This window comes from Leuciscus leuciscus, assembly GCF_965113295.1.
Source record: "Leuciscus leuciscus genome assembly, chromosome: 3".
Lineage (NCBI taxonomy): Eukaryota > Metazoa > Chordata > Actinopteri > Cypriniformes > Leuciscidae > Leuciscus > Leuciscus leuciscus.
The window spans coordinates 18,465,960-18,492,404 of record NC_138727.1 but is presented as its reverse complement, the minus strand read 5'-3'; the positions used below and the strand labels follow the sequence as shown (position 1 = coordinate 18,492,404).

The 26,445-nt window shown below is 39.9% G+C and overlaps 1 protein-coding gene across 1 annotated transcript in view; it reads left to right on the top strand.

Annotated features, from left to right (window-relative positions):
- Positions 1–26,445, top strand: part of adgrl3.1 (adhesion G protein-coupled receptor L3.1) — a 110,662-nt gene that overhangs the window by 49,244 nt on the left and 34,973 nt on the right. Inside the window, exons 7-10 of the mRNA XM_082164606.1 lie at positions 11,736–12,032; positions 14,748–14,845; positions 15,374–15,559; positions 19,857–20,040. Coding sequence (XP_082020732.1) covers positions 11,736–12,032; positions 14,748–14,845; positions 15,374–15,559; positions 19,857–20,040 — 765 coding nt within the window. The remainder of the gene's footprint in view (positions 1–11,735; positions 12,033–14,747; positions 14,846–15,373; positions 15,560–19,856; positions 20,041–26,445) is intronic.

Below are 26,445 nucleotides of genomic sequence, written 5' to 3'. Positions count from 1 at the left end.
ACAGTTGTGTCGTCATCAGAGCTTGTGCTGCCTGTCTAAAATAAAACTGCGCAGAATGAGGCAGCTGTCTGGCAAGTACTTTGATGATATACTTCACAGTGACGTAGTGTCAGCGCCATCTCAAGATGGACAAAATTTCTAACCTGCTTCAAGTCAGATGCCAGTCGGCCTCCGCAGTGCTGTATGAACAGTTTTATGTAACAACAGCATCATGTGATCAAAGTGGTGAATCTTATTGTTCGGCGAACTTTATTCACAGTGTGATCGAAAATAGAGTAGAACACCTCTTTAAAAAAATTTAATAAATTGTTGCATCGATGGGAGAGACATTAAAGGTATAGTGGAGGATTTTCCTGAATTTTAGAAAAGAACCGCCCTCTCCACTTTTTGAAAAAATGCACATGCTGGGGATATTTTGATAGGGGATATTTTGGGGATATTTAATTTAATTTTATCAATCAATAAATTCCTCTTGAAACAAACTTTGTTGTATTATTTTTATTTAATACTGTGAAGCTGCTTTGATACAATCTGTATTGTGAAAAGCGCTATACAAATATACTTGACTTGACTTGACTTGACATGCGCAACACTCTACCTGCTCCCGAGAGGGAACGCCTATTAAACGTGTGCACGAGAGACGGCTAGCATCGCTAATGATAGCTTACATTAACTTTTACTAGCAGTGATTTTAAATGGATTTCTCCCAATAGCATGCCAAACTTTACCTGTCGAGTAGAAACTTCGCGACTGAGGCATCAGTGAGAAGCCCAACCTGTGCTTTTAGCGCACGCCAGCGTCTGAAATATTCTCCCAAAAACACTCTGGTCTTGTTTCTTTCTTCAGAGGCCTTTCTCTTCTTGTCATACAATTCGTAGACACTTTTTCTCTTGCGACCCTCAGACATTTTGAAAAAACCCGGTGAGAACGGCAAGCTTCAATGAATGGCTGAAACCGTAGCTCACCACACATATACACCTGAAAGTGCGCATGCGCAGAAAGCGAAAACTACCTAGGGACGAGCACGTACGACGGCCTTACGTAAACATATCACCAGAATGATTGACAATTAGGAGGACCAATAGTCTTGATGATCCACCCGGAAAAAGAAAATCCTCCACTATACATTTAACAGGTGTATACATTCAAATTAAAACGTTTATCGCATAAAATTTTCACATTAGCGTTACAATATCAATGCCCTTTAACAGTAAAGTGAATTTGTCGAACATTTTGTGTACATTTTCTATTAATCATGGTAGTAGCTCATCATAGTGGAGAAAAGCGTTATAACTGGGCATATTTCCAGACCAGCTGTGCAGTCGAGCGTTTAATCAACATTTTCAAAGAGCCAATTCAGGTGTCTGGATCACAGTGGTGGAGTGATGCTGAGCGTCCTCAGTAAAGTATGCCGATTGGGATGACCTGCTGCATCCTCCACAATGTAGCAATCAGAACAGACCAACAAGATCGCCAATTGCGCCATGCAAATTGTTAGCGTTCATTATTATTACCTGATTTGCGAAGTTCCTTTTTAACCATTTTTTCTCACATATACAACTTTCCTGCAAAAGATCACAGACACATACAAAAACTTGCTTTAAAGGTTGATAGAAATGAAATGATTTCTGCACCGTTAAGCATGTGGAGTGAAATAAAAACATGCACGTGTTTCACATGTAACACTCAACATCTCTCACTTAAACACATCTTGAAGTCTGACTGCAGAGGTGATAGCGGTTTAATCTGCTTTACTTTGAAGCGTGCTCTCAACAGACTAACTCTCTCCCTCTCATACCCAGAATCTCTAAATGCTAATGTAATATGTTAGGATTGGCACTATGTATAGTTTAAGTGGAATGGCCTCCATGCTCCTTTAGTGGAGTGGAGACTTCTGTTCTCTGCTTTTATTAAATGAGAGAATGTCTTACATACGGTTATGACTCTCTCCATTGGCAATTACAGCTCAGCGCGGGGGAAAACTTTATTTAAACCGATCCACAGGAAGAATGCACCTGGATCTGCCAGCAGGGAGTTTAACACACAGATCAATCAGTAATGGAGTGATGTTCACACTCACACTTGTGTATACATTCTTCAGAGCTCAGAAACATTCTCACAGTAACACCCTCACACATCCACTCACACAGGGTCCAAAATTAATGTTTTTCTACACCTACCAGTAGTCGGTGAATTGGAAATATTTACCGCTTCAAAAATGTTTCTAACTGAACGTGCAACTGTATTTTGGATTTTTTCCCCTTAAACATTTATAATACTTAAAATATTTTTATTAGCTATTTAATAGTTTAATTTTTTCCCTATGACAGTTGTCCAGAGTTGTTTTTCCTCGAAAAATTGTAACAAACAACACAGATCATTGAGTCACTCACATCATCATAAACAAGCTGGTGTCTGTGTCACAGTGTCACTAAATGTGAAGACACGTCATTATTTTGTTCCACATATTTTTGTTTGGATAGCTTAATGTAAGGCGGTCACCACATGAAGTTTTGGAGAAAACTTCTCAACCAGGGGCCTGGGGCCCACTAGGGGGCCTCAGCAAACCACTAAGGGGGCCTCAAGCAGAGATGGGCATAAATACATGGAAATGTATTTAAAATACAAATACAAAATACTGTGTGGAAAAATTTATTTAAATACAAATACAAAATACTGTGTGAAAAAATGTATTTAAATACAAATACAGTATTTTGTATTTTGAAAATACACAAAATACATGTGAAATTGGCCATCCAGTGCAGGTACTGGTCACAATGAATGAAGAAACTACTTAGGCCTACTGACTTTACATTTATACTGACAACCACATCTCTGCCCTTTCTTTCTTTCTTTCTTTCTTTCTTTCTTTCTTTCTTTCTTTCTTTCTTTCTTTCTTTCTTTCTTTCTTTCTTTCTTTCTTTCTTTCTTTCTGGCAATTACAAATAAACCTATGCAATATAGCAGCCATTTATATACTTATTTCTGATTACAATGTAGTCTATTACCTGTGGTGAACACTATTAAAAAATGCATACTGTATGTAAAACTGTGAGAACCTTTTCTGCTATCTAGCAAAGAATATGGATGGGCAATATGACAAAAAATCACAGTAACAATATCATGGTTTCACAATTCTCAATATCAGTTTTGATTCCACAGCATAAACTGAATTTCAAACTCTTTTGAGGTTTTTTATTTTAATAAATTTTTTGCAGGTAGTCTCAATGCTTTTTAAGTAATTTTATGTTTATTTTATGTAAAGTTTATTTGTTTCTATAAGTTTATTAAAATTAGAAAATGTATCTAAAATTTTAAATTAGAATTAATTTAGATTCATTTGAAACTATTTACCCCTTTTTTATTATTATTTTTATGTACAATAAAACTAAAAGCTGAAGATTTTTGTGGTGTATCATTCATCAGTGTTTGTTTTTCCACTCCAACGTTCCAATAATTCCTGCCCACTAAAAGCTGCACGGATATTTGCTTTACCCCACAAATAGGCCCATCTATGTAAACGATTTAGAAAAAGTTCCATCAATTCAAACTTTATATCATCGCTATCTATGATATGTAGTGTCATATCACCCAGCCCTAACATGCAGTAATGCTTTAAAGGTTGTATCAGTGATTTCAGGCCCAAACATAAATGATCACATTCATCTAATCTTTCCTAACGATCCGCTAGCTGCCCGTCCCATAAGCATGCTGTCAAAAAAACGCGTCTCTGTAGGGAGCCTAGGCTCTGAGATCTGCACACAAAAACAATTGGTTTCACCACCACTCAAAAGCAAAATAAATAGTGTTTCAACCGATCACCGACAGGGGTGGGTGTTGTGAGGTTTTGGTGTTCTCCGACTTTGCGTGCAGCCGTGCGCGAGCACAAAACCTCACAACACCCACCTCTGTCGGTGATTGGTTGAAACACTATTTATTTTGCTTTTGAGTGGTGGTGAAACCAATTGTTTTTGTGTGCAGATCTCAGAGCCTAGGCTCCCTACAGAGACGCGTTTTTTTGACAGCATGCTTATGGGACGGGCAGCTAGCGGATCGTTAGGAAAGATTAGATGAATGTGATCATTTATGTTTGGGCCTGAAATCACTGATACAACCTTTAAACACATTTGACAAGCTAGTTGATAAAAATCAACTACCGGTCAAGAAGACTGATTGGCTAACGCTATTTTCCCACTTGTCTGTGCTCTTTTATTCTTTCATGTTAACTGAAGTGAATAATGCACTATTTTAACTTTAATCAACAAGTAGAATTGATCATGACATTCTCACCTTATTCCAAAAGAAATCGCTGATCCAATGCTGAGCTAGTGAATGTCTAAACTAGTTGATGCACAAAATCAATACCCCGATAAGGAGGTTGACTGGCAAAAAGTATTTTATGTATTTTGAAAATACAAAAATACTCATCTTAAATGTATTTAAATACAAATACAAAATACTGTGTGGAAAAATGTATTTAAATACAAATACAAAATAATATTTTGTATTTCAAATACGTATTTTAAATACATGTATCTGAAATACTGCCCATTCCTGGCCTCAAGATGACTTGAAAAGATTTAAAATGAAGATATACACAATTTGAGAACTACAAATCAGTATCAACATTTCATATCAAGTCCCTATCCAGGATTTTGGATTATTGTTGTCAAGTCAAAACGGTTGAGAATTGCTGCTGTAGGCATTATAGATATCCCTTTAATTGTGAATTTTCCACTGAGGACAGTAATAAGATGTTCTTTCTGGACCACTTGATTTGAATATCTCACATCAGTGAGTGTCAGGTTCTTACTAGTGATCATTCTTTCTTGCTGATGTCCAATTATTCAGTCGTTCAGTTCAAATCATTATTTTGAGTCTGATGAATCAGTTGAACGGTTTCACAAAACAAGACTAAAGAATTTGTTTCTGAATCAGACTGAATCATTCTAGCTGATTGAACCAAGAACCATCTCATTTGGACAAAAGAGTGAGCCAGGTTAGCAGCTCACTGACTGCTCGTGACCGAGTAGTTGAAGTGTTTTGAGAATTTGACTGATGTGGTGAAAAAGGAAGTTACTTTAATAGCTGAATTATGAAAATTTTATGAATGAAATATATGCTGGAAATATGTCTAAGATTTGATTGTAAGAACATTTTATCAGCACACATTTGAAAGGAGTTGGTTTTAATAAATAGCATTTTATTAAAATACCCTTTTCAGCCAAGATTTAAATCCAAATCATATTTAGGTTCTAAATGCCTTATGAATTATGGTTTCAACAAACTTAACTGTCTGCGACATATAAAAAGTACAGTAAACACTGTTACTAATAAAACTGTGATAAACAGCAGTGTGTGTCTATACACATGGCTTTATTGGAACCTTTTTGTGCGTGTAATATCCCACACCAGGATGTCAGGGACCGCATGGTGACATGAGAGAAGCAAAAGAACCACTCCATTTAAATAATTTATTATGTTGCAGTTCCTTAGCAAGTTACTGTTTTGTTTATTTGTGAACACACATTTTTACTCACATTTGCTGCTTGGCAAGAGTTAATTTTGGACCCTGCTCACACATACATTTACACACGTGTACTCACACACACATTTACACAGACTGCTGACCTACAGAAGAGCATCTTACCATGTAGATGTGAGAGGATAAGAGTGCGGATTACAGTGGTAACCCCACCAAGGGGACTTGCATTGCTATTACCATACTGCTGATAACATGGGAAGAGGAGATGAAACTGGGCTTACATTATTCCTCTGTCTTTGTGCTCTATATGTATATTTAGCATCTTTGTGATTATAAATTCGCTCTGTTTTGATTCTTTATTTGCTGAACTCACTCTTTTTAGGACTCTTTTTTCTTCTTCTATATTTCTCTGTTAAACAGTGGAAAGTATTTGGACACTGAAGTCACACTTAAAAATGTGTGAATGTTGCTGCATTTTTTTTTTTTTTTTTTTACAAAATATCAAACCAAATAGCATTTGCATTCAAATTATTCCCTGCCTTTTCTCAGAACTAATGTCAGTGAGCTATTTTTGCAATTACTTCAACCAATTGGTTATAGATATTTTGACTTAATTTTGAACAACATATTATAGTTTAAAGGCTGAATTTTCAGCAGCCATTACTCCAGTCTTCAGTGCCACATGAATGATCCTTCAGAAATCATGCTGGCGTGCATCCCTCGAAAGCATTGGTAATATGACAAAAATAGTTAAGTAGTCCTCAGATGCTATGTTCATTACAGAGGCATCTTGGAGAAATGATGTTGTTGAGAAGGCTGCTGACGGAATGAACCGCATGTATCTAGGAGTAGGAGTCTCAAGAGAATCCAGGTTATCCCGGTATATTTTTCTGTTGATATGAAAAACCTGGCACTTTTAGCAATATAGCGGGTGAATGTATGTATATGATGTATATTACAATGTTATGATGAGATCAGTTTCTCCACTGACGTTCTGAGTTGTTCAAAGCATTTCTATGAATACTGATTGTTAGAAGGCAGCTGTCTGACTCTGAGATGGTGAACGGGAACATGGTTTGTGTAACATTAGCAACATATCATTAGCTGTTTGATAACGTAGTCAAGCAAAAGGCTTATCGACGTTGTAAAGAGCGATACCATTGTGCAGCGTTTACTTCAGTAAGTTGACCGAGCGAGTGGATCTTTGAGCTGGTGTGAGTGAGCGGAGTCGGGGAATATTAGCATATTCATGGCTCCACGTATACTAAATGAAGCAAGGGTGTAGAGTTACATTCAAGCTATTTCAAGGCACGAAGACATTTTTTTTTCACGTTTAAATGTCATTTTGGTGATCAAAGATGAGTTTTAAGTGATAAAATTATTGACTACAGGGACACTTTAAACAAAAAACATACTGACCCCAAACTTTTGAATGGTAGCGTTTTTTATGTTTGTTCTATATTTACTTAAAGTAAATACTACTTTGATATTTTGTTATACAATGCAAAGACATTCATATATTTATAAGTGACGTAATTGGGGCTCATAAACTTTTATTTATGTATCTATTTATGCTGCATTTTTGTTCAATTAGTTGTGTGGATATTTTACCGGGTTTTAAAATTGATCGTGAACGGCAGCACAAGCTTGCACCAATCACTGATTTCCTGTGTGGTTGTCATGACGCTGCCTTCTGATTGGTCCTGATCAGCAAGGTGACATTGTATCCTGTCTCTGTGTGAGCTGAGGCATATTTAACAGGACTCTGTGCATTAAGCAGCCCTGAATTCGCTGTTCCGGTCACACCTGAGAGTATGACCAAACATCAAATGACCCGATTTCATACAGCGGTCTTCCGACAGGCCAGTTGTCGGAAATAGACGTCCGATTATATATTGCCTTCTCTTTCATGTTAGTCTACAGGAAGAGATGGGCTTAACAGACCACACTGGAAGCCCACTCTAAAGTCACGCTGCCTTTAAAAGTGTTTCGAGTAATAGATGATAAATGACCTTTACCCTCAAGGAGTGAGTCAGTCATCTTTTCAGCGATGCAGAGAATAGAAGGCTTCCTTTGATCAGCTGCCAATCAAAGCTCCCTTTCCGTTGGAAAACACACACGTTGCCCTCTATCTGTGCCCCTATTGTGTCTGAGTGGGCTGTATCACAGAGATGACAATCTAGAGACATGGAGGGCACGGCAGACAGGCGGTCATCGGCAAGAAAGGAGCGATGAGGAGATTTGGAAGGTGGATGAAAGGGCTGGTTTGTCATTTAATGGCTTCTGTGAGAAAAAGGAAGGGAGGGTGCCATGCCTGTCTGTGAGCGTGTGTGTGAGCGATTAGTCACTGTAGAATGCTCTGCTGCTTTCAGAGTCTTGCCTCAGTAGCTCCTCGCACAGACAGTTACAGAAATAGAAACAGGAAGTGCTTTCATTTCACTCAGCGGCCCTTTAAAATCACAGTCAGATTTGCCGCACACAGGGAGGTGGGGGGTAGAGAGAGAGAAAAGAGGGCAGGAAAAGTGATGAGAGGAGATGTGAGGGGATATTTGGATCAGTGCATCTCTATAATAAGCCAGAGCTGTCTGGTGGGATATAGTCTAAGAAAGAGGAACTATCTTTCGTTGTGAAATGCTAACGAGGGCTCACGCTGCCTTATGATTGCACAGTTTTGTTATTTGTCATTTTCAGGTATAATTTATGCACCGGCAAGTACATCATGTACTAAAGGTATTAGAGCAGGTTAAGTGGCGGATCCCCAATGTGAAACCCCACCCCTTACCCTATTGAAAATGAGTTGTGAAATAGCAGGTAACATTTTGAGCAGCTCTCTGTGCAGTACTTTATTTACATAAAACGATGTATTTTTTTCAAACTTAGTATAAGGGTTAGGGTTATTGTCACCATACATAAACTACCGTTCAAAAGTTTGGGGTCAGTAAGATTGTTTTTTATTATTATTCATCAAGGACGCATTGATCAAAAGTAACAGTAAAGACTTAAATTATTACAAAAAATACTAAAACTTTGAACTTTCTATTCATCAAAGAATATTGAATTTTTTTATCATGGCATATATTTTAAGAAGCTGTTCTAACATCGATAACAATATGGACTGTTTCTTGAGCACCAAATCAGCATATTATAATTATTTAAAGTTCGAAAGTTCGAGTAAAGTTCGAAAGTTCGACTGGAGAAAATTCAGCTTTGCAATCACAATGTCAGCAACAGTTGCAATATCGATGAGATTTTATTAAGAAAAATGCCTCAAGTATGGCAACATGACGCTGTGTCTTGTTCCCATTCTCAGGGAGCTGGGTTATATAGATAACCCTGACATGTTCCCTGTTTAGAAAACATCAATGCCGTTTTATGGTGTTGATGCTATGTGAACGACAATACCCTTGCCACCATACTAAGAGGAAGCCTGCATCACAGGTTGTGAAAAGTTTACACAAGCAAAAAATAAGTACAAGAGGAGCGTCTTTGTGGGATGTTTGTGCTGTGGCAGGCTGGTCCTTCCCGCACACATTCATCAGGTTTTATAGTGTGGATGTGGGCTCAACCACGTGGGTGGTTATGGGTTTTAATGAAACCCCTTGTTTTTGAGCCACTATTGGAAGGGCCTCATGTGCCGCAAGCCTAACGGTAGTACGTTGGCAGCTGCAACCATGAGACCCAGCAATACCTGGCATTGGCGGACAAATCTCCTGCCCTAACCTCAGACTGCCCACCATGGTGAGAATGGAATCCACCCGAGCTGGGGACAACTGTGCCCGCATCGTGGTCGAAACCCAGACCACCCCAAGAAACTTCGTTTTCTGACTTGGAGTCAGTACACTTTTCTTGGGATTCAACCTCAAACCTAAATTCTTGAGATGAGCGAGGACATCTCAATGCCAAACTGCCATCTATTTTTGAGTAAGCTAGAATGAGTCAATCGTTGATATAATTTAGCAAAAGGATTCCCTGGAGCCGCAATGGAGACAGAGCTGCATCCATGCACTTCGAGAAGACAAGGCTAGGCCGAACAGAAGAACCTGATATTGGTAAGCTTCCCCCCAAAAGCAAACCTCAGGACTCAGTACCTGAAAGCAGGTCCATGCCCGGAGTGGAAGAAATTGCAGAGCGAGCTTCCAGATCCTGAACGAGACCCTCAGAGTCTGTAGAGAGAGCGAGAGAAAGGGCATATCCCGTCTCAGACTCCTCTAACTGCTCCATCTGCGAGCCCCATGATCTAAGTCCATGCGCCGCTTCGGTGGACGCGGGACCCGAACCATGGAGTGCAGAGACAAAGTGTCCATCGTCATTGAAGATAGCAGAGCTTCCTCACAGTAAAACGCTGTGTGCTCTGTTCCCAAAGATCTTTGGCCAATTGTTTAGCGTTTACTACACTTGACTCAGGCACCTCTTCACACTGAAGTCGTTCCCATAGCATCAACACCATGATGAGGCATTGATGTTCCCTCTAAAAGGGAACTCAAAACAAAACACTCTTGACTAGAAAACCATGAGCAGAACAACCGTGTTTAACGGACGAGAACAGACAATGAACTGAAAGAAACACAGAGCTTAAATACACAGACAAACCAATCAATGAAATGAATAACAGGTGCAACTAATAATCAAATTAATGAAAAACCATAGAAACAAACTCAAAACTAGGAAACAGAACTAAAACCCACCCAAAACTGTGTCAGTAAATCGATTTCAGAGTTCTGATTCATTCGTTTGTCTATTCATATAGGCATATTGAAAAGTTTCAGTAAAAATATATTATGTAAAAAAAATTCTGTAATTTTGGTGTTTATTACTCTGTTAACATGGTGCATAGACATGAATAATATTAAATATTATTCTTTTTGTTCATTAAAAGGAAAAACACTGTGGAAAACATTCCCTGATTATTTATAGGTTTTTAATTAGTTTTAGTACTGGATTGTAGTTGTTTGTTTAAAATATGGTGCCTCTGATTGGGAAATAAAATCACCTTTGAATGCCATTTGAGAGCTAAAACAGTACATAAATATTTAAAAATATATTGAATTGAAATATTGAATATATTGATATATTGAAAGGCAGAAAAAAACTATATAATATAAAGCTATATATTTTAGTTACAGTTAACAAATATTTGAATTGGTCCTACAGCAGAGCCCTGTAGATGTATTTGTGCATTCTTTTCATATCCACTTTTACTGAAGTACATCACCATGGCCAATTCACTGACAATTTTTTTTTCTTTTTTTTTTTTTTTTCTGGTAGCATCTCCATCCTCTAGTGTTCTTCAGTCACTTCAGTCCTTTAGTGCACTTCAGTCCTTTTTTCCAGCAGTTGCTGCGGCTGCAAGTTCATCTCCAGAAAAACACGGCAAGACAGAGAGACAGGAAAAGAAAGACACAAAAAAAGAGAGGGAAGCTATATCTTTAGTTTTTGCTCTTTGGCTCTCTCTCTCTCTGTGTGTGCCAGTATGTGTCTATCCACACATGTAACACACATGTATTGTAGACAGAACTCTTACAGAATAGTTCAGTCTAGCCAATGCTTTAAGGGATGTTTACTCCCTGTCATGTGATATCCTGAGCTTCTGACACAGATTCTTTCAAACTTTATACCAATAAACAAAGCTACATATATGCATCTGACTGCTATATGCCTGATTCAGGCCCTCAGGTGTGTGCTTGTGTGTTTGAGAGAGAGACAGACAGGAACAGAGCGTGCCAATGGGGAGTTATGACGTTTAAACATCATCTATCTTTGCCTCTCTGAAGTCCTTGCACTCAGGGATCGGGCCTGTCAAAACATACACTCCCAACTGCTGCACAGGGCACAAAGACACACACATTTACACACACAAACACTCTCCAGAAACCTGACTCATTCAGTCATCCCTGAAAGAGCAGAGATGTCTAGAGAGAGACAGAGATAGAAGATGTCTCTTTTAGCAGTACATTTTGGGCAAATGTCTGCGCTTAAACTGCAGATAAATAGATAAAATGTAATTCACTTCAGATGATAAAGCTGTTAATATATAATCCATCAATATATATTATAGATACATGTATATATGTATATATGTGTGTGTAATTTAATACATTTAATAAATTAGAATTTTTATTAATGAATAGAGTTGTTATAGAATAAATTCATATAAATTATTTTCAATTGTAATATTTTCTATAATAATGTGACTGTGAAATGTAAATAAATATGAATGTCAAATGTAATAAGCTATTTCTCTTTCTTACAGATCCTCCTTCTTCAGTCTTGCTTCCTGATGCACTTCCTCCAGTGCGCAGCTCCACGACTCCTCCACGCCCATATACGGGCACGCTCCGTCCTTCTCTCACTACTACCACGACAACCACCATGGCTCCGCCTCGCCGCCATAACAACATCCTCCCAGAAGCCCTGACACGGTCGCCTCCTTCCCTGCAGACTCCAGTCGCTGTTGACTATTGTGCCCCACGTCTCACTGCTGAAATCTCCTGGCCACGGACACACCAGGGACAGGTTGCTAAGCAACCGTGCCCACCTGGCACCATAGGTTAGTAAGAGAGTGATTAATCTATTATTAGGGGCAGTGTGTGTGGAGGTTTGTTTTGTTTAATGTGTATTGCATAAATCAACGCTTAGGCTTAGCTGTGTAGCGCTCTTGGAGATATCTGATACACTTCACCACTGCAACAAGGCTCCTGATAAAACGAATGAAAGAATTAATTTGTAATTCTAGCCTGTAATTAATTTATCATCCCAGTGTTTAGAGCTAAACTCATCATTAGTAATTCTTTATAATTATGTTCAACAATAGGAATTACCACAGTACAAATAGTTACATAGCAATTCATTATTTAACCTAAATAAAATGACCCCTAAAAGTATTTGGACACTTAAAGCATGATTAAAATTGTCAGAATGTCTCTGCATTATATATCAATATACCAAATCAAAGTGTCATTTATTGTTAGAAAGATAAAGATCTCAAAAACATTTCCAAAACATTTCACATTTAAGGGATAGTTTACCAAAAAATTACAACTGGTGTCATTCTGTCGATCCAAACCTGTGACTTTATTTATTTTGTGGAATATATAAGCCAAGAAATGTTTCAGTGTTTTTGTTGTTGTTTTTTTGTCCATACAATAAAAGTCAATGGTAAAACTAAATAAATAATAAAATATGACCATAAGAATAGCCATTTTTGAATATACATAGACATAAATGAGATTTAAGAGCTAGAAAATATGATTATCACTTTATATTAACTTACATTTTGGTATGTGCCAAAGTTATCATAAAGCTTCATAAGATTTGGAATACAGTGCTCACGTCAAATGAACCACTTTTGTATCCCGTTGGTCGCCATTAATATTCATTTTATGAAAAAAAAAACACCATCAACATTTTGTTAAACATCACCTTTTGAGTTCCTTGAATAAAAGAACATCATACAGGTTTGGAATAACAAGAGTAAATAACAGGGATGCTCCGATCAGGATTTTTGCAGTCGATACCGATTTCCGATTTTTTGGCTTCGTGATCTGCCGATACCGATACCGATCCCGATCCTGATCCTGATCATTCAAGCTTTATAAATGATAATTAAGCTCTCTGTTTTTAATACCACAGACATTTATTTTCAGTAATTGTGTAGATTGTTGTTTTAATTGAGAATCAAATAAATAAGCACAACAAATATTTTTACAATGAACATTTTACAAGGCTTTTAAAAACAGGGATTTTGCAAAACACTATCCGTTTTAGGATACTATGGCTTATTAAAGAGACTACAAAACTGTCAAACTGAACATAATAACAACCCATAAGGTGTAATTAAGCATTGTCTAATATGTGACTGAGGACAAAAACAAATAGAAACACTGCAACTCCTAAATGAACAAAAGAGTAGTCTGATACAAAAATGATCTGAAATATTATTCAGCAAGTGCTGAATATTTGTGTCCTTCATTCCTCTGTCCATAAGGCAGGATTCTCTTTATAAATTCGAGCTTTTATGCATTTTGTGGAGAAAGTCTATTCCTCATTTTATCCAGAACATATGCTGCTGTACGGAATAGCCGTTCACAATCAACACTCGAGCGCTAAACTTCAAGCACTAGAAACAGAAATACAAGTAATCAAATGTTTAAAAACAGTGCATAATCTTAACAAAAGTGGTTTAGTTAAGAGCAATGAGAGATAAACATTGAGTAACATGAACGGCAAGGAGGGCAGCAGCTTTATTAGCCTGCTTTCACTTTAATACCGAATGCACTGTTTACATTCACAAGACATAAACGACTGTGTTTACACTCGCAAAGACAGGCATTTGTGTGTATTTTTGACCGTTCAAGCCCAGTAAGATAAGTACTCACGTGCTGTATGAGCAGCAGTTTTATGTGTGTGTGTTTCAGGTGTGTGCGCTGACTGCGCTCAGAACTCTTCTCTCAGACAGCGAGCGCACATATCGAATGAGCACTGTTTCGCTGCTTACTGTGCATGAGCGGTTTCAAATCACTTGTTCTTAAATAGCAAGGCTTTAAAATGCTTTGTTTCTTGAGACCGTGTAATAACTACACACTGGTGATGATATGACTGCGGCGCTAAAGTCTGACGTCATCAATTTGTGATCGGTTGGTGAGATCGGCCTATTTTAGTGACTCCCGATTGAGTCATAGAATGTGATTATCGACCGATACAGATCTGCGGAAAATAATTACGTTTTTTAATTTTATTTGGTGAACTGTCCCTTTACTTGTGACTTAACTATGACAAATACTTTGAACAAGTATTTGTCTATTCATGGGTTTCATCAGGTCCCTTTCCACAGGTGTTTTAATCAAGCACAATGCAGTCTGCATTCATAATCTAGGTGCTTGATTTTATACACCTGTGGAAAGGGACCTGATGAAACCCATGAATATGTACAACATACTTTGAACATGTATTTGTCTAACAAGTACAGTGCTCATGAACTCTAATAAGTTATGAATGATATTTATTTACCTCTGTGTATGTTGAGTTAATCTTTAAAAACAGGTGTTCAGGTGTTGTGTCAGTGCCACCTCATTATGTGGGCAGCTGCCAGCTGTTGATTGACACATTATGTATCGCTCGTAAATCTCTTGCCCTGCTTGTGTGTGTGATTAGTTTGACAGAAATTGCCAGGCCAGGTTTCTCTCAGTGTGTATGTGCATTTGCCTGAGCGAATGTGTTTGTGCTTTGTGCTGTGTTCATGTATTTCTTTATTATTATCTTACAGGTGTAGCCACATTTAATTGTTTGCTTGGCTACTGGAATCCGAAGGGACCGGATTTGAGCAACTGCACCTCACCATGGACCAATCACATCACTCAAAGAGTGAGTAAAAACATGGCACCATGGGAAATATGCTAATGGCATATCAGCCTATTAAAAAAATTCAGTAGAGAGCGATATGCCTATTGCAAATATTCTTAAAACATAATTTGGCCTGCAGCTTTTTTTAACTGAAGCTTATCACAAAGAGCAGCCTGTAGCAAAACAGCTTAGAGGAAATTTAGTTACAACAAAAAGAGCCAAAATTCAACTGTCAGGATCAGCCGCAATTTGTTTCACTTTGTGGCGAAATAAGGCAAAGAGCAGCCAAAAGTGTCTTGCGACAGACGCTTGAAATAAGGTGGCACGTGTGTGTGTGTGCAGTGAGAGTGCATGTGTGTGTAACATGTGATGATGACTGAATCTTAATGGTAATGTGAAATGGTTTTCTTTGTACTACAGAGAGCAAATCAGAAAATAGGCAGAATCACAAATCTATGAAGCCATTTGTTCATCCACTTATTCGGCCATCAAGGGACAGAGAGAATAAAATCAATATGCGCACGTACATTTCTTTCTCTCTTTCTGTAGATGAGATCAGGGGAAACTGCGGCTATAGTAGCACGGGAATTGGCTGAACAGACGAAGGGAGAGTTGAGACCCGGAGATGTTCCGTCCACGGTCAAAGCCATGGCACAACTGGTGGAACTACTGGACGTACAGCTGCGAAATCTCACCCCGGGGGGAAAAGACACAGCGGCACGTAGCTTAAACAAGGTATCCAAGCTGTTAATGAATCACACACACTGCTTAGGTAGTAATTACACAATTATTACACGTTTATTACATGTTAATTACATTGCTGCACTTTCATTTTGAGAAAGCTCATGCGTATTTTTTGTGTGAAAGGCAGCAGGAGAGAGAACAGTGCTCTAATTCTGTGCAGAGTACAGTGTTTTAGGCAGTAAACCTGTGGCAGTACTCAGATCAAAGGCTTTAAGGCCCAAATGGGAAAACTTCCTGTTAAAAACAGCTACTGCTCGATAGACAGAAAATCTTTGCACTCACTCACACCCACACACTCTTATAAATAAGGACACACAAATTAAAGCAGCTCATAAAGCCCCGGTGAGTTTTTCCAATTAACAAAAGAAGCCGCAACATAAAAGAATAACAAAATATACACTTCAAAGTGGTGAAATGCACACGTCGACTGCACAGCACTACACATATACGCACAGATGAACGCAACAAAAGTTCTGTCAGACACCTAATGCACTGAAATAAACACAGATGAGCCAAAACAGTATGACCACCTGCCAAATATGATCCATACAAATGTGGATTTTGTAAGGTGTCCTTAAGTGCCATGAAAGGCGCCTATATATAAAATGTATTATTATTATTATTATTAAATATGCTGTTGGTCATCCACGTTGTCCACAGCATCACACTCCCTTCACCGGCCTGTCGTCGAACCAAGCAACCTTCTTCCATTGCTCCAAGGTCTGATCAGACACTCGCATGCCCATTGTAGGGGCTTTCGGCTGTAGACAGGGGTCATCATGGGCACTCTGACCAGTCTGTGGCTACACAGCACCATATGCATCAGGATGCGACGCACTGTGTGTTATGACACATTCCTCCCATAACCATCATTAAAATGTTGTGTGGCTTGTGCCACAGAAGCTCTTCTGTCAGTTTGGTCCAGACAGGAACGCCTTTGTTGCCCTTGCGCATCAAGAAACTATGGGAGTCCAACGCCCTGTCACTGGTTTGTGGTTTGTCCTTCTTCGGACTACTGTCAGTAGGTTCTCACCACTGCTGACCGGGAGCAAGCCACAAGCCTTGCCATTTCAGAGATACTCTGACCCAGTCGTCTGACCATACAAATTTGGCCCTTGTCAAAGTTGCTGTACCCAGACCATGATATGTGTCCTTGTTAGGAAATAATAAACAAAATTCACTTCACCTATGAGTTGTCATAATGTTTTGGCTAGTCAGTGTATATCCAACAATATTTTGGCACAGATTTATCTGTCACTTGGTTTAAGCTAAATTAATCAAATGACAACATGTTAAAGATACTTAACATTCATTCTCAAAAACAAACAAAATTGAAACTACATTAAATATGCTGAGCTCTTGAAATCACTTTAAATAGTTTTGAAAACATGATGCTATTGAAATTCCTGTTAAGCCTATGTATTTTCAATTATTTTGCATCTGGTTGCACCTTTGTAGTTTATTATCATTATTACAGTTCTATGTTTGATTTTAAGGGCATTTTGTATTCAAAATCTGGGTCCTGAAGTAAAACCAGATGAGAACTACTGCCATAGTGAAACTTATCATAGGGCCCAGAGCAAATTTCCTGGTTGTCCCCAATAGACGGCCATCCTTTCTCTGCGCATTATAGGATAAAGTATTTTAATGTCAAAAAAAATGACACACATCACCTTCAATGTATCTAAACATAGAGCAGTGAATCTCATTCATTCTCTCTGGACCAGTTGAACACACACACACACACACACACACACACACACACACACACACACACACACACACACACACACACACACACACACACACACACACACACACACACACACACACACACACACATAGAGAGAGAGAGAGAGACAGTGGAAAAAAGCAAAGAATAATGTAGATAAGCCCGCGTAAAGCTCAGCAAACTGATCGAAAGGAAAACCATGAGAAAAACTGATTTAGAGGTAGAAAATGACTGATGCATATCTCAAACTGAGCCAGACCGCTTTGTCAACCCTGCCAATACATGACAGATTTAGCCAGATTTTTACTCCATGAAATTATTGAGGTCTAAATGTTGCTCAAGTATTCTGTTTTCTGGTTTAAAGGTGCACTTGGTAATTTCTCCTGATTATTAATGTTTTAAAGAAATGAATATTAATAAAAAAAAAAGGTTTTAAAATCACTCACTTGAGACAAAGACTTCAGTCATATTAGTAACCTACTAAAACATGTTTATTTTATATTGATATTTTAAATTAAAACCCCATGACCAGATAAATACTACTCAGTTTACCTTAGTAATCAACCTATTATCCAACACTTATGCTCACAGAATAATTAACAAAATTAATCCTGCATTTCTGCAATCGGGCATCTTGCACATTTGATTTTATTTGATATTCTTCTTATTATTATTTTTTGTATTTTAATGTAGTATTAGTATTTTTTTTATCATATATTTTTTAAATTATATTTTATGCATCAGTGGAAATTATGACTTAGTGTTGGCAAGATAAAACATGACCAATGAATTGACATTAAATATTAGTTTCCTTTTTATTATTATTTTAATTTATTCTTTTTTTTTTTAAATCCACATAAAATAAAAAATCTGGCTCATGTGCCAATTGCAATTTGTTTACAATGGCACTGGTAACCGAAATGTATGGCTTTTTCATGATCCTGCATCCCAGTGGGTGTCAGCATAAGTCTCCAATTTCTGCTATATTGGCCAGAGCAACTTGAACCAAAAAAATGACAAAGTGCTTTTTCAAATACTCTGCTGAGAAGAAATGAGTCTATCGCAACATCAATTGATCCTGCTGATTTAGACAGAGAGAATTACAGGATTCCATGACAACTGTCTGAAGCCTCCCGGTGCTGACATCAAGCAAATATGGATTCTCAGTGGTCATCTAATATGTAATGCAGTGTGTGTGTGTGTTTCTTCACGCTGGATTAGCTCCTCAGCTTCAAAGCACTTCAGTTCTGCTCCATTTACCAAGTGTGTGGAGAGTATTGCTGCTATGTGTGTGAGGAAACAGAATGTAAGAAGAGTTTTAAAAAAATCTCTTATCTGTCTCCGCAGTGCAAGCCCCCAAGTGCACACACACACACACACACACACTTTCCCCCTGACCTCTTGACACAATCTGTCAGAAGATTTCATAAGCAGTTTTGTGAGAAAGTAAATATAACTCTTCCTTTTTAGCTTTTATCCCAGTCGTCTCTCATCTCAGTCTCTCCTTTTCTCTCTCTCGTAAAAGGGTCATTACTTTAGTGGTGTCAAAATGAATATACTCATACTGCCTTTAACACACTTTCTCTCTCTCACACACACTGCTCTACTGTAACTGGGGCAGAATGATTCAACCCAATGGCCAGATTAGCCTGCAGAAACCTAAAGACAAACGACAAAACAACCCTCTGTCCATCCCTACGGATGAGTGCACCACAGTGAGAGAAGTTAATTACATATCTCTTCTCCACAGATATTATACGCGTTATATGTGCTGTAACAGTTGTAATAAAAATGCAAGGTTATGAACTTCCATAGAAACATGATCTATTTTAAATAAAAGGAATTTGACCTGGAATTATTGTTATCAGCATCTTTGTGAAAGTGACAAATATATTTGGCCTGCTTTGTGTGGATCATTGTAGTCCATATGCTCATGTTGCTGAATGCTGCACTTTTTCAAATGAAAAACAAAATTGTAATGTGCCTCGATAAACTCAGTAAGCTTTTTAATAAACTACCACCTTAAGTCTTAAACCTTCATTTGTATATCAAGGTTGTGGTTTTAATATCCCTGTGATAATATTCACTGCCAAATTGAAAAGGCTTAATATCTTAATATCGCACTTTTCTTTAAATACCCTTATATTAGTTTCCGCTGCACAGCCAAGACATTTAATTTTCCTATATAGTGCTTTTATAGACCCATAAATTACCCCTTGACTTGTGTGAACATGTGTGTGTTTGCATGCGAGTGTTTGCGCGGATGTGTGTGTGTGTGTGTGTGTGTGTGTGTGTGTGTGTGATGACAGCTTCTTTCATTTTCACAATGTCTCATGCTCCCCGTGGATCTTTCTTCAGTTTGACAGGTTTATACTCCAGCACAGAGACCGTGTAGTGTGTGAGAGCGGGTGAAAGTGGAAGAGAAATGGTTTATGGGAGAGCTGGGCACTTTGGGAAATATGTCCTTATTGTGAAGTTCAGATGTCAGATTGTATGTGTGTGTGGGTTCAGAAGTCGTTTGGAACGCTGACATCTCTCTTTTTCTCTCTTCCGTAGGCCATGGTAGAAACGGTGAATAACCTTCTGCAGGTGCGATCCCAGGCGGCATGGAGGGAGCTGTCCGTGACCGAGCAGCTGCGATGTGCGACCATGTTGCTGGACACGGTGGAGACGGGCGCCTTCATGCTCGCAGACAACCTCCTCAAAACGGACACCATACAAGAAAGCACCGACAATATTCGTGAGTTTACAAAATGAGTCCTTGTACGCGCTTGCCGAACGTTTACGTGCAAATCCATAATGAGTGTATGCACATATTTCATTGATCTAATCAGATTTCACACTGCTCGTTCTGATTTCTCCTTTCTCACGAGGAGACAAATAACAATTTAAACAACAGATGGGTAAACCATTTTTCGGAGAATGAATCAGATGTTTTTGTGCATAGGCAGGGAATTTCTACAGCTGATTCGTGATCGGATAAGATCTTTTAAAACTTCCAAAGACAATCATAGGGGTGGTGGTGGCGCAATGGATAAGACACATGCCTTTGGTGTGAGAGACCCGGGTTCGAATCCACTGTGAGACACCAATGTGTCCCTGAGCAAGACACTTAACCCCTAGTTGCTCCAGAGGCGTGCGACCTCTGACATATATAGCAATTGTAAGTCGCTTTGTATAAAAGCGTCAGCTAAATGAATAAATGTAAATGTAAATGTAAATTTTCAAGAGTTGTCAGAATGCATTAATGCATTACAATACATCGCTTTGTGCATGGAAATTCAATGCAATATTTGTATATATTATAACAATAATTATTTTATTATTTTATAATAATACCAATTGTGTGCAAAATACAATTCTTGAGAATGTGAATGTAACCTATCCCATTACAGTATCAATTCTACTGGAAGAAGGGGCAGTTTCCTCTTCTTACATTTGAGTTTTCAACATATTTTTGTGAATTTCCAATTTTGTTAGCGTTTGAATGATTTAGTAAAGATCATATTCATCAAAAAACGTCTCGGTTACTAATGTAACCCTCGTTCCCTGAAGGAGGGAACGGGAGATGTAACGTCAACGTGACGACATAACTGGGATCACTTCATGCACACATTGTTTTTCGCTGAGGAGCCGAGATCGTGACGGCCGTACAGCGATGGTCAGCAATGGTGGCGACGGGACGTTATGTCTCCCGTTCCCTATTTCAGGGAACAAGGGTTACATTAGTAATCAGTCGCTCATGTTCGACGTAACGTCAACTTGACGACTTAATTGGGATCCCTATGGAAAATGCCACGGTTGCTGCCACATTCAGCGTCATATGCAAGACTCTCAGACCCCCAACTGGCTGGGGTGGAAGGCCTGCGTAGAGGGAGTTCAAACTGCTGTTCCGTAATACCCCACACAGTGGAACTCTTGGATAACACTGGGAAAGCGTGCCTTTCCAGGGGTGAGGGACGCTGCGGAAGCCACATCCTGCCCGAAGGGAGGTACCATGTGGAGAATACACATATGGACCGGCCAGTTAGGGGCAGTGCAACATATGTAATAATACTTGGGTGGCTCCAGTCTGAGATGGGGAAGACTACACTGGACAGTGACGGCAGAGCGCACTCTGCCAAGGGAAAGACACGGGCTCACCGCAGGGAGCTGGTCATGGAAGGATACGCATATGGGATCGCCGCAGGGATCACTACATATGGAACCCAGCCTAGCACAAGTTACACAAGCATACAAGCACTAGGCCTGGCGTCGGACGCTCCGCAACGGCCGACTGCCAAAGGGTACGGAGGAACTCTTCAGGGTTCGCCTGAGTGGGGAACTCGACTGGAGCAAAAAGCACACGTATCAGCTCCATGAGGAGGGGAGTGGCACAGCAAGCCGACACTAGAGTGGAACTTCTGTGTTACCGGCTAGTTGAAGTGAGCACACAGGAAGAAACCGGCTCAACACGTAGGCTATAAAACCTAGCGAAAGTGTTAGGTGTCGCCCAGCCCACAGCTCCACAGATGTCTGTCAGCAAGGCGCCGTAAGGGCACGCCTTGGGCTTTGTGAGCCAAGGAGATGGCATCCACTATCCAGTGGGCCATCCTCTGCTTGGAGACAGCCTTTCCCTTCTGCTGGCCTCTGTAATCTGAGGTCCTGTGGGCTTTGCGTTCTGTCCACGTACAGACGCAGAGCGCGAACGGGACAGAGAAAAGCCAGGACTGGGTCTGCCTTGCAGGTTCACCACCTGGTCACGGAAGGGAGTGGTAGTAACCTTGGGCACGTATACAGGCCGGAGTCTCAGGATCACGTGAGAGTTAGCCGGGCCGAATTCTAGGCACGATTCATCGACCGAAAATGCATGCTGGTCCCCTACCCTCTTGATGGAGTCCAAAGCAAGCAGGAGAACTGTCTTACAGGACAGAATCTTTAACTCAGCTGATTGCAAAGGCTCAAAGGGTGGTCTCTGAAGTGCCGAAAGGACCAGAGACAAATCCCAAGAGGGTATAGAGAGCGGGCGAGGTGGATTTAGTCTTCTCACCCTCCTCAGGAACCTGACGATCAGGTTGTGCTTTCCCAGCGACTTACTTTCAACTGCATCATGATGTGCGGCGATAGTGGCAACATACACTTTCAGGGTGGAGGGAGACAGCCTTCGCTCCAACCCATCTTGCAGGAAGGAAAGCACAGTTCTGATTGAGCAAGATCGGGGGTTCTCCTCGTGAGAAGAACACCATTCAACGAACCGGTTCCAATTCAACACATAGAGGCGCCTCGTAGAGGGGAAGTGATGGTGTCAACTACCACCTGGGGTAGGTCACCTAGAACCTCTGTGTCCCGTCCAGGGACCAGACATGTAGTTTCCAGAGGTCTGGACGCGGGTGCCATAGGGTTCCCCGTCTCTGAAAGAGCAGGTCCTCTCTCAGAGGAATGGGCCAGGGAGGGGCTGTCGCGAGGAGAACTAGTTCCCGGGAACCAGGTCCGGTTGGGCCAATACGGCGCAACAAGCAAGACCTGCTCCTCGTCCTCCAAGAAGGCTCACTGGGGGAAATGCATATTTGCATAGGCCCTGGGGCCAGCTGTGTGCCAGTGTGTCCGAGCCAAGGTTTGGGTCTCACAAGCCTGACCTTCTCGGCAGCCCGGGAAAGCATAGCGGCCCATTCTGGATCGGACTCGGGCAACGCTACACTCCCCGATGGGGGTAACGCAGCCGAATCCTCATCTCCAGAGGACTGAAGCTCCCCCTCCGATGCTGTGACCGACATCTGATCGTCAGGAGAAGCCCCAAAAGACTCGACTGGTCGTCCATGAGAAGGACCAGCACGCTCTTTTGGTAACTCCAGCGTGAGGGGCCCACGGAGATTGCCTCGGCGGGGAAGCCCTCACAGTAATCCTCAGATCAACCTGGCTAAGCCCACGCCGAAGTAGGCCTATTCTGAGGTCCAGAATAGGCACTAGATCGGGGCATAGGCGAAGGGACTGCACCTCCCTTGAGGTAAGTAAGTCTTGATCTTAATGCTGCCATAGTCATATTCCCGCAATGGGAACATGAACTATTCACAAAAGCTGCCTCAGCGTGCTGAATGCCCGAGAGGCAACTATTGTGGCCGTCTGCTGGCGCCAGGAAATGACCGCACCCAGAAACGCACAAGCGGAATGACATCCTGAAAAGGACGCAGAGTCACGCTTGTGTTGCTCTTTTAGTTGAAAATAAAAAAGAGAAAATAAAAACTCTGAGGCACCCAGGGGTAGCGAGATATTTCCAACCTTGCAGAGTCTCTTCTTGCAGCACTATGAAATTAACATCCTCTCGGCTCCGCAGTGAAAGACAATGTGTGCGTGCGCCCGCTTCCTGTTTATTCCCGCGCTGCAGGGCGGGGGCGCGTGACACGATTCATGCACGCCAATGTTCATTGGCTCATTCTGTGGACACTCGAAGATGATAGGGCTCCCTGAAGTGATCCCAATTATGTCGTCACGTCGACGTTACGTTGAATGTGAGCGACTGATAGGGAACTGCCAGTACAGCAACTGTGTGTCAGTGACACTACATACAGTATGACGTTAAGACCTTAGTGATTTTCTGAGAATTTATATCTTTGTTTTGCAGATATTTTTTGTAAAAAAGTAAAAGAAAATACTAATTACCTCTGTTGTAGTGTAGCCCTAATGTAAATTGGTTATGTATACTATATTTTGAATATAAAAACAAAAAAATCCAAATAATGCACATAAACTAGGGTTTCATATGTAAGACCTGATGCATAAAAAACACATTATCACATTAGAGGGTAACAGCGGGGACACACGCTTCAAGTGCACTCGAGCTAGATGTAACGAAGCGTGTCTGTGAAAGAGCGGACCACAAGAGCGGACCACACAGGGGGTCTCATACTGTCTGACTCATGCAGAGGAATCCATGCCTTGTCTTGAGAAACAGATTGGTCAAAATATGTTAAGGACAGAGGTATAGACATACATAGAAAGTATGCACTCAACATTGCATCATTTCTCCAGCTTGATGGTATTTATAATTATGGATCAATACAGGCATTCAAACGTGACATTTGAAACCATGGCTGTGTTAATTGTGGAACGATCTAGCGTAGCGTTAACTGCTCTCATGCTGTCAGTCAGTGCAGGTAGGAGGCAGTTTCCTCCAAACTGCTTAGGAATAAATGGGCACTGTGAAACCGTGAGACAGTGCAGTTAAAAAAATGAATCCAATCTCTAATCAATATTCAAACCAATGCTAAATAGAATGTTGCAAATTTAGGGCTGTCAAAACAAAGCAATCTCTCTCTTTCTCTCTATAACTCTAGCAGTAAAAAAAAAGTTTGCAGTATATGTATACTTTAAATAAATTTAAAAGACAAACACAAACCAAAGAGAATTACAGAAAACATGACTTTCACTGTCATATTTTATGGATGGTCTCATTTAGTAATTAATCTCCTAAAGCTTTACTTCAGACTATCCAATGTATTCTGTCAAAAATAACCTACCTACCTACCTAATTAGACAGTAAAACAACCAAAAACGGTTCAGTTTATGACAGAGGCAGGTAATTTTGCTGAATCATAAATGCTCCAGAGGTGCAGTCACAATTTACTGCTAAATGTAGCCATAATGGCACATTTATGGTCCTGCAACTGATAGAAATTTGAGAAACAAACCTTTTAGCTTAAACTTTGATGGTAGTATATATCTTCGTTGTCGGGTGGAAACCTTATATCCCCCAAAACACTACTTTTCAACAATTAAATATATATATATATATATTTGTTTTAATAATTAAATACTGTGTTGTCAAAGTTGATATTGTGGCTTTATTTATGGTCAAAACATTACTGATGTGCATCTTGAGACAAAACAATAGCACTGATATATTTGAGTGAAGTTCCTAAATGTAATATCAGGATGAGTGAAGTGAACCCATGTAATCTTTCAATTAACTGCCATAAGCAGCCTCTCACCTTGCTCCGGCATCAGCTGTTTTGGCATCCCTTCACCTCCCCAACTCCACCAACATAATTTAGGCATCTTGCTACCACACTCATCATCCAAGCATTAGTAGTCCCACTGGGGGGTATATCTAAGCTTGAGTTGAAGCTGCTTCCTCAAGCCCCTCCACTGCTGACAGCAAGCCAGATACGTTTAACCTTAATAGCTTAAAGATTATATGGGCAAACAAACTCGTGAAAGATATGTCAGTGCAAGTTACTTTCAGTTAAAACAGTTCAAACATGCATGTCTGAGACTAGGCTTAAGCGATTTATAGTGTTTCTTGAGTAAAGAAAATGCTGTACTTATTCAAAGAACCAATTCTTTATTTATCCTTGCATTGCAAACAAGCAGAGATGGTCCAAACTGCATGCAACACTTCATACACGATAGAGGCGGGGTAGAGTTATGAGGTTTTACTGACAGTTTGAGGATCCAGTGGAGTTACGAGGTTTAGTCACAAGCTCTTTTTAATACTTTTCACTGGTTAAATATTTGCAAAACTCACAAACATATGTAAAGGCTGACCAATAGAAATTATTAAAGAAAAAATTTAAATAGCAAAATATGGAGATATGAGGTTTCCTCCCAACAGCGACGATATGCTGCTGCTGCTTCTTGATGAAGTGTGGTACTCTATTTGCCTTAAGACCACCAAAGGGCTTTTCACAATGCGCTTAATCCTGGGCTATCGTTGTTCTAAACATCGCTTTAACCCATGTAGAGGAACGTTTCACGTGTGTAATTAAGAAGCAAGGTTAGCACCAATTTTTACCCGGAGTTATGAAACTCTGCTCCAGATCAGGGTTTGCCCAGCTTTTGCAGTGTTAACTTGGCATTGCGGTGCCAAACGTGTACAGTGTGAAATAAAACAGAATTTTACTAGATGCTTAGTTTCAGTGTTTGGGAGGGAGGGGGTGTCAAATGGTGACAGAAAACGCATAAATTGAGGTTAAGAAGAGTTTTATTCTTACCTTTAGTCCAAAAAGTCCATTCATGGAAGGCTTGATAGTAATACTAGAACCTTTATGTACAACCTTTAGGTTGCATGCCTCTGTCATCCAAACAATGACACTGACACTATGCTAATTAGAATCTTAGCCCAGGGTTTAGGAATGTACAGTGTGAAACACCAACTTATGAATGCCAAGTA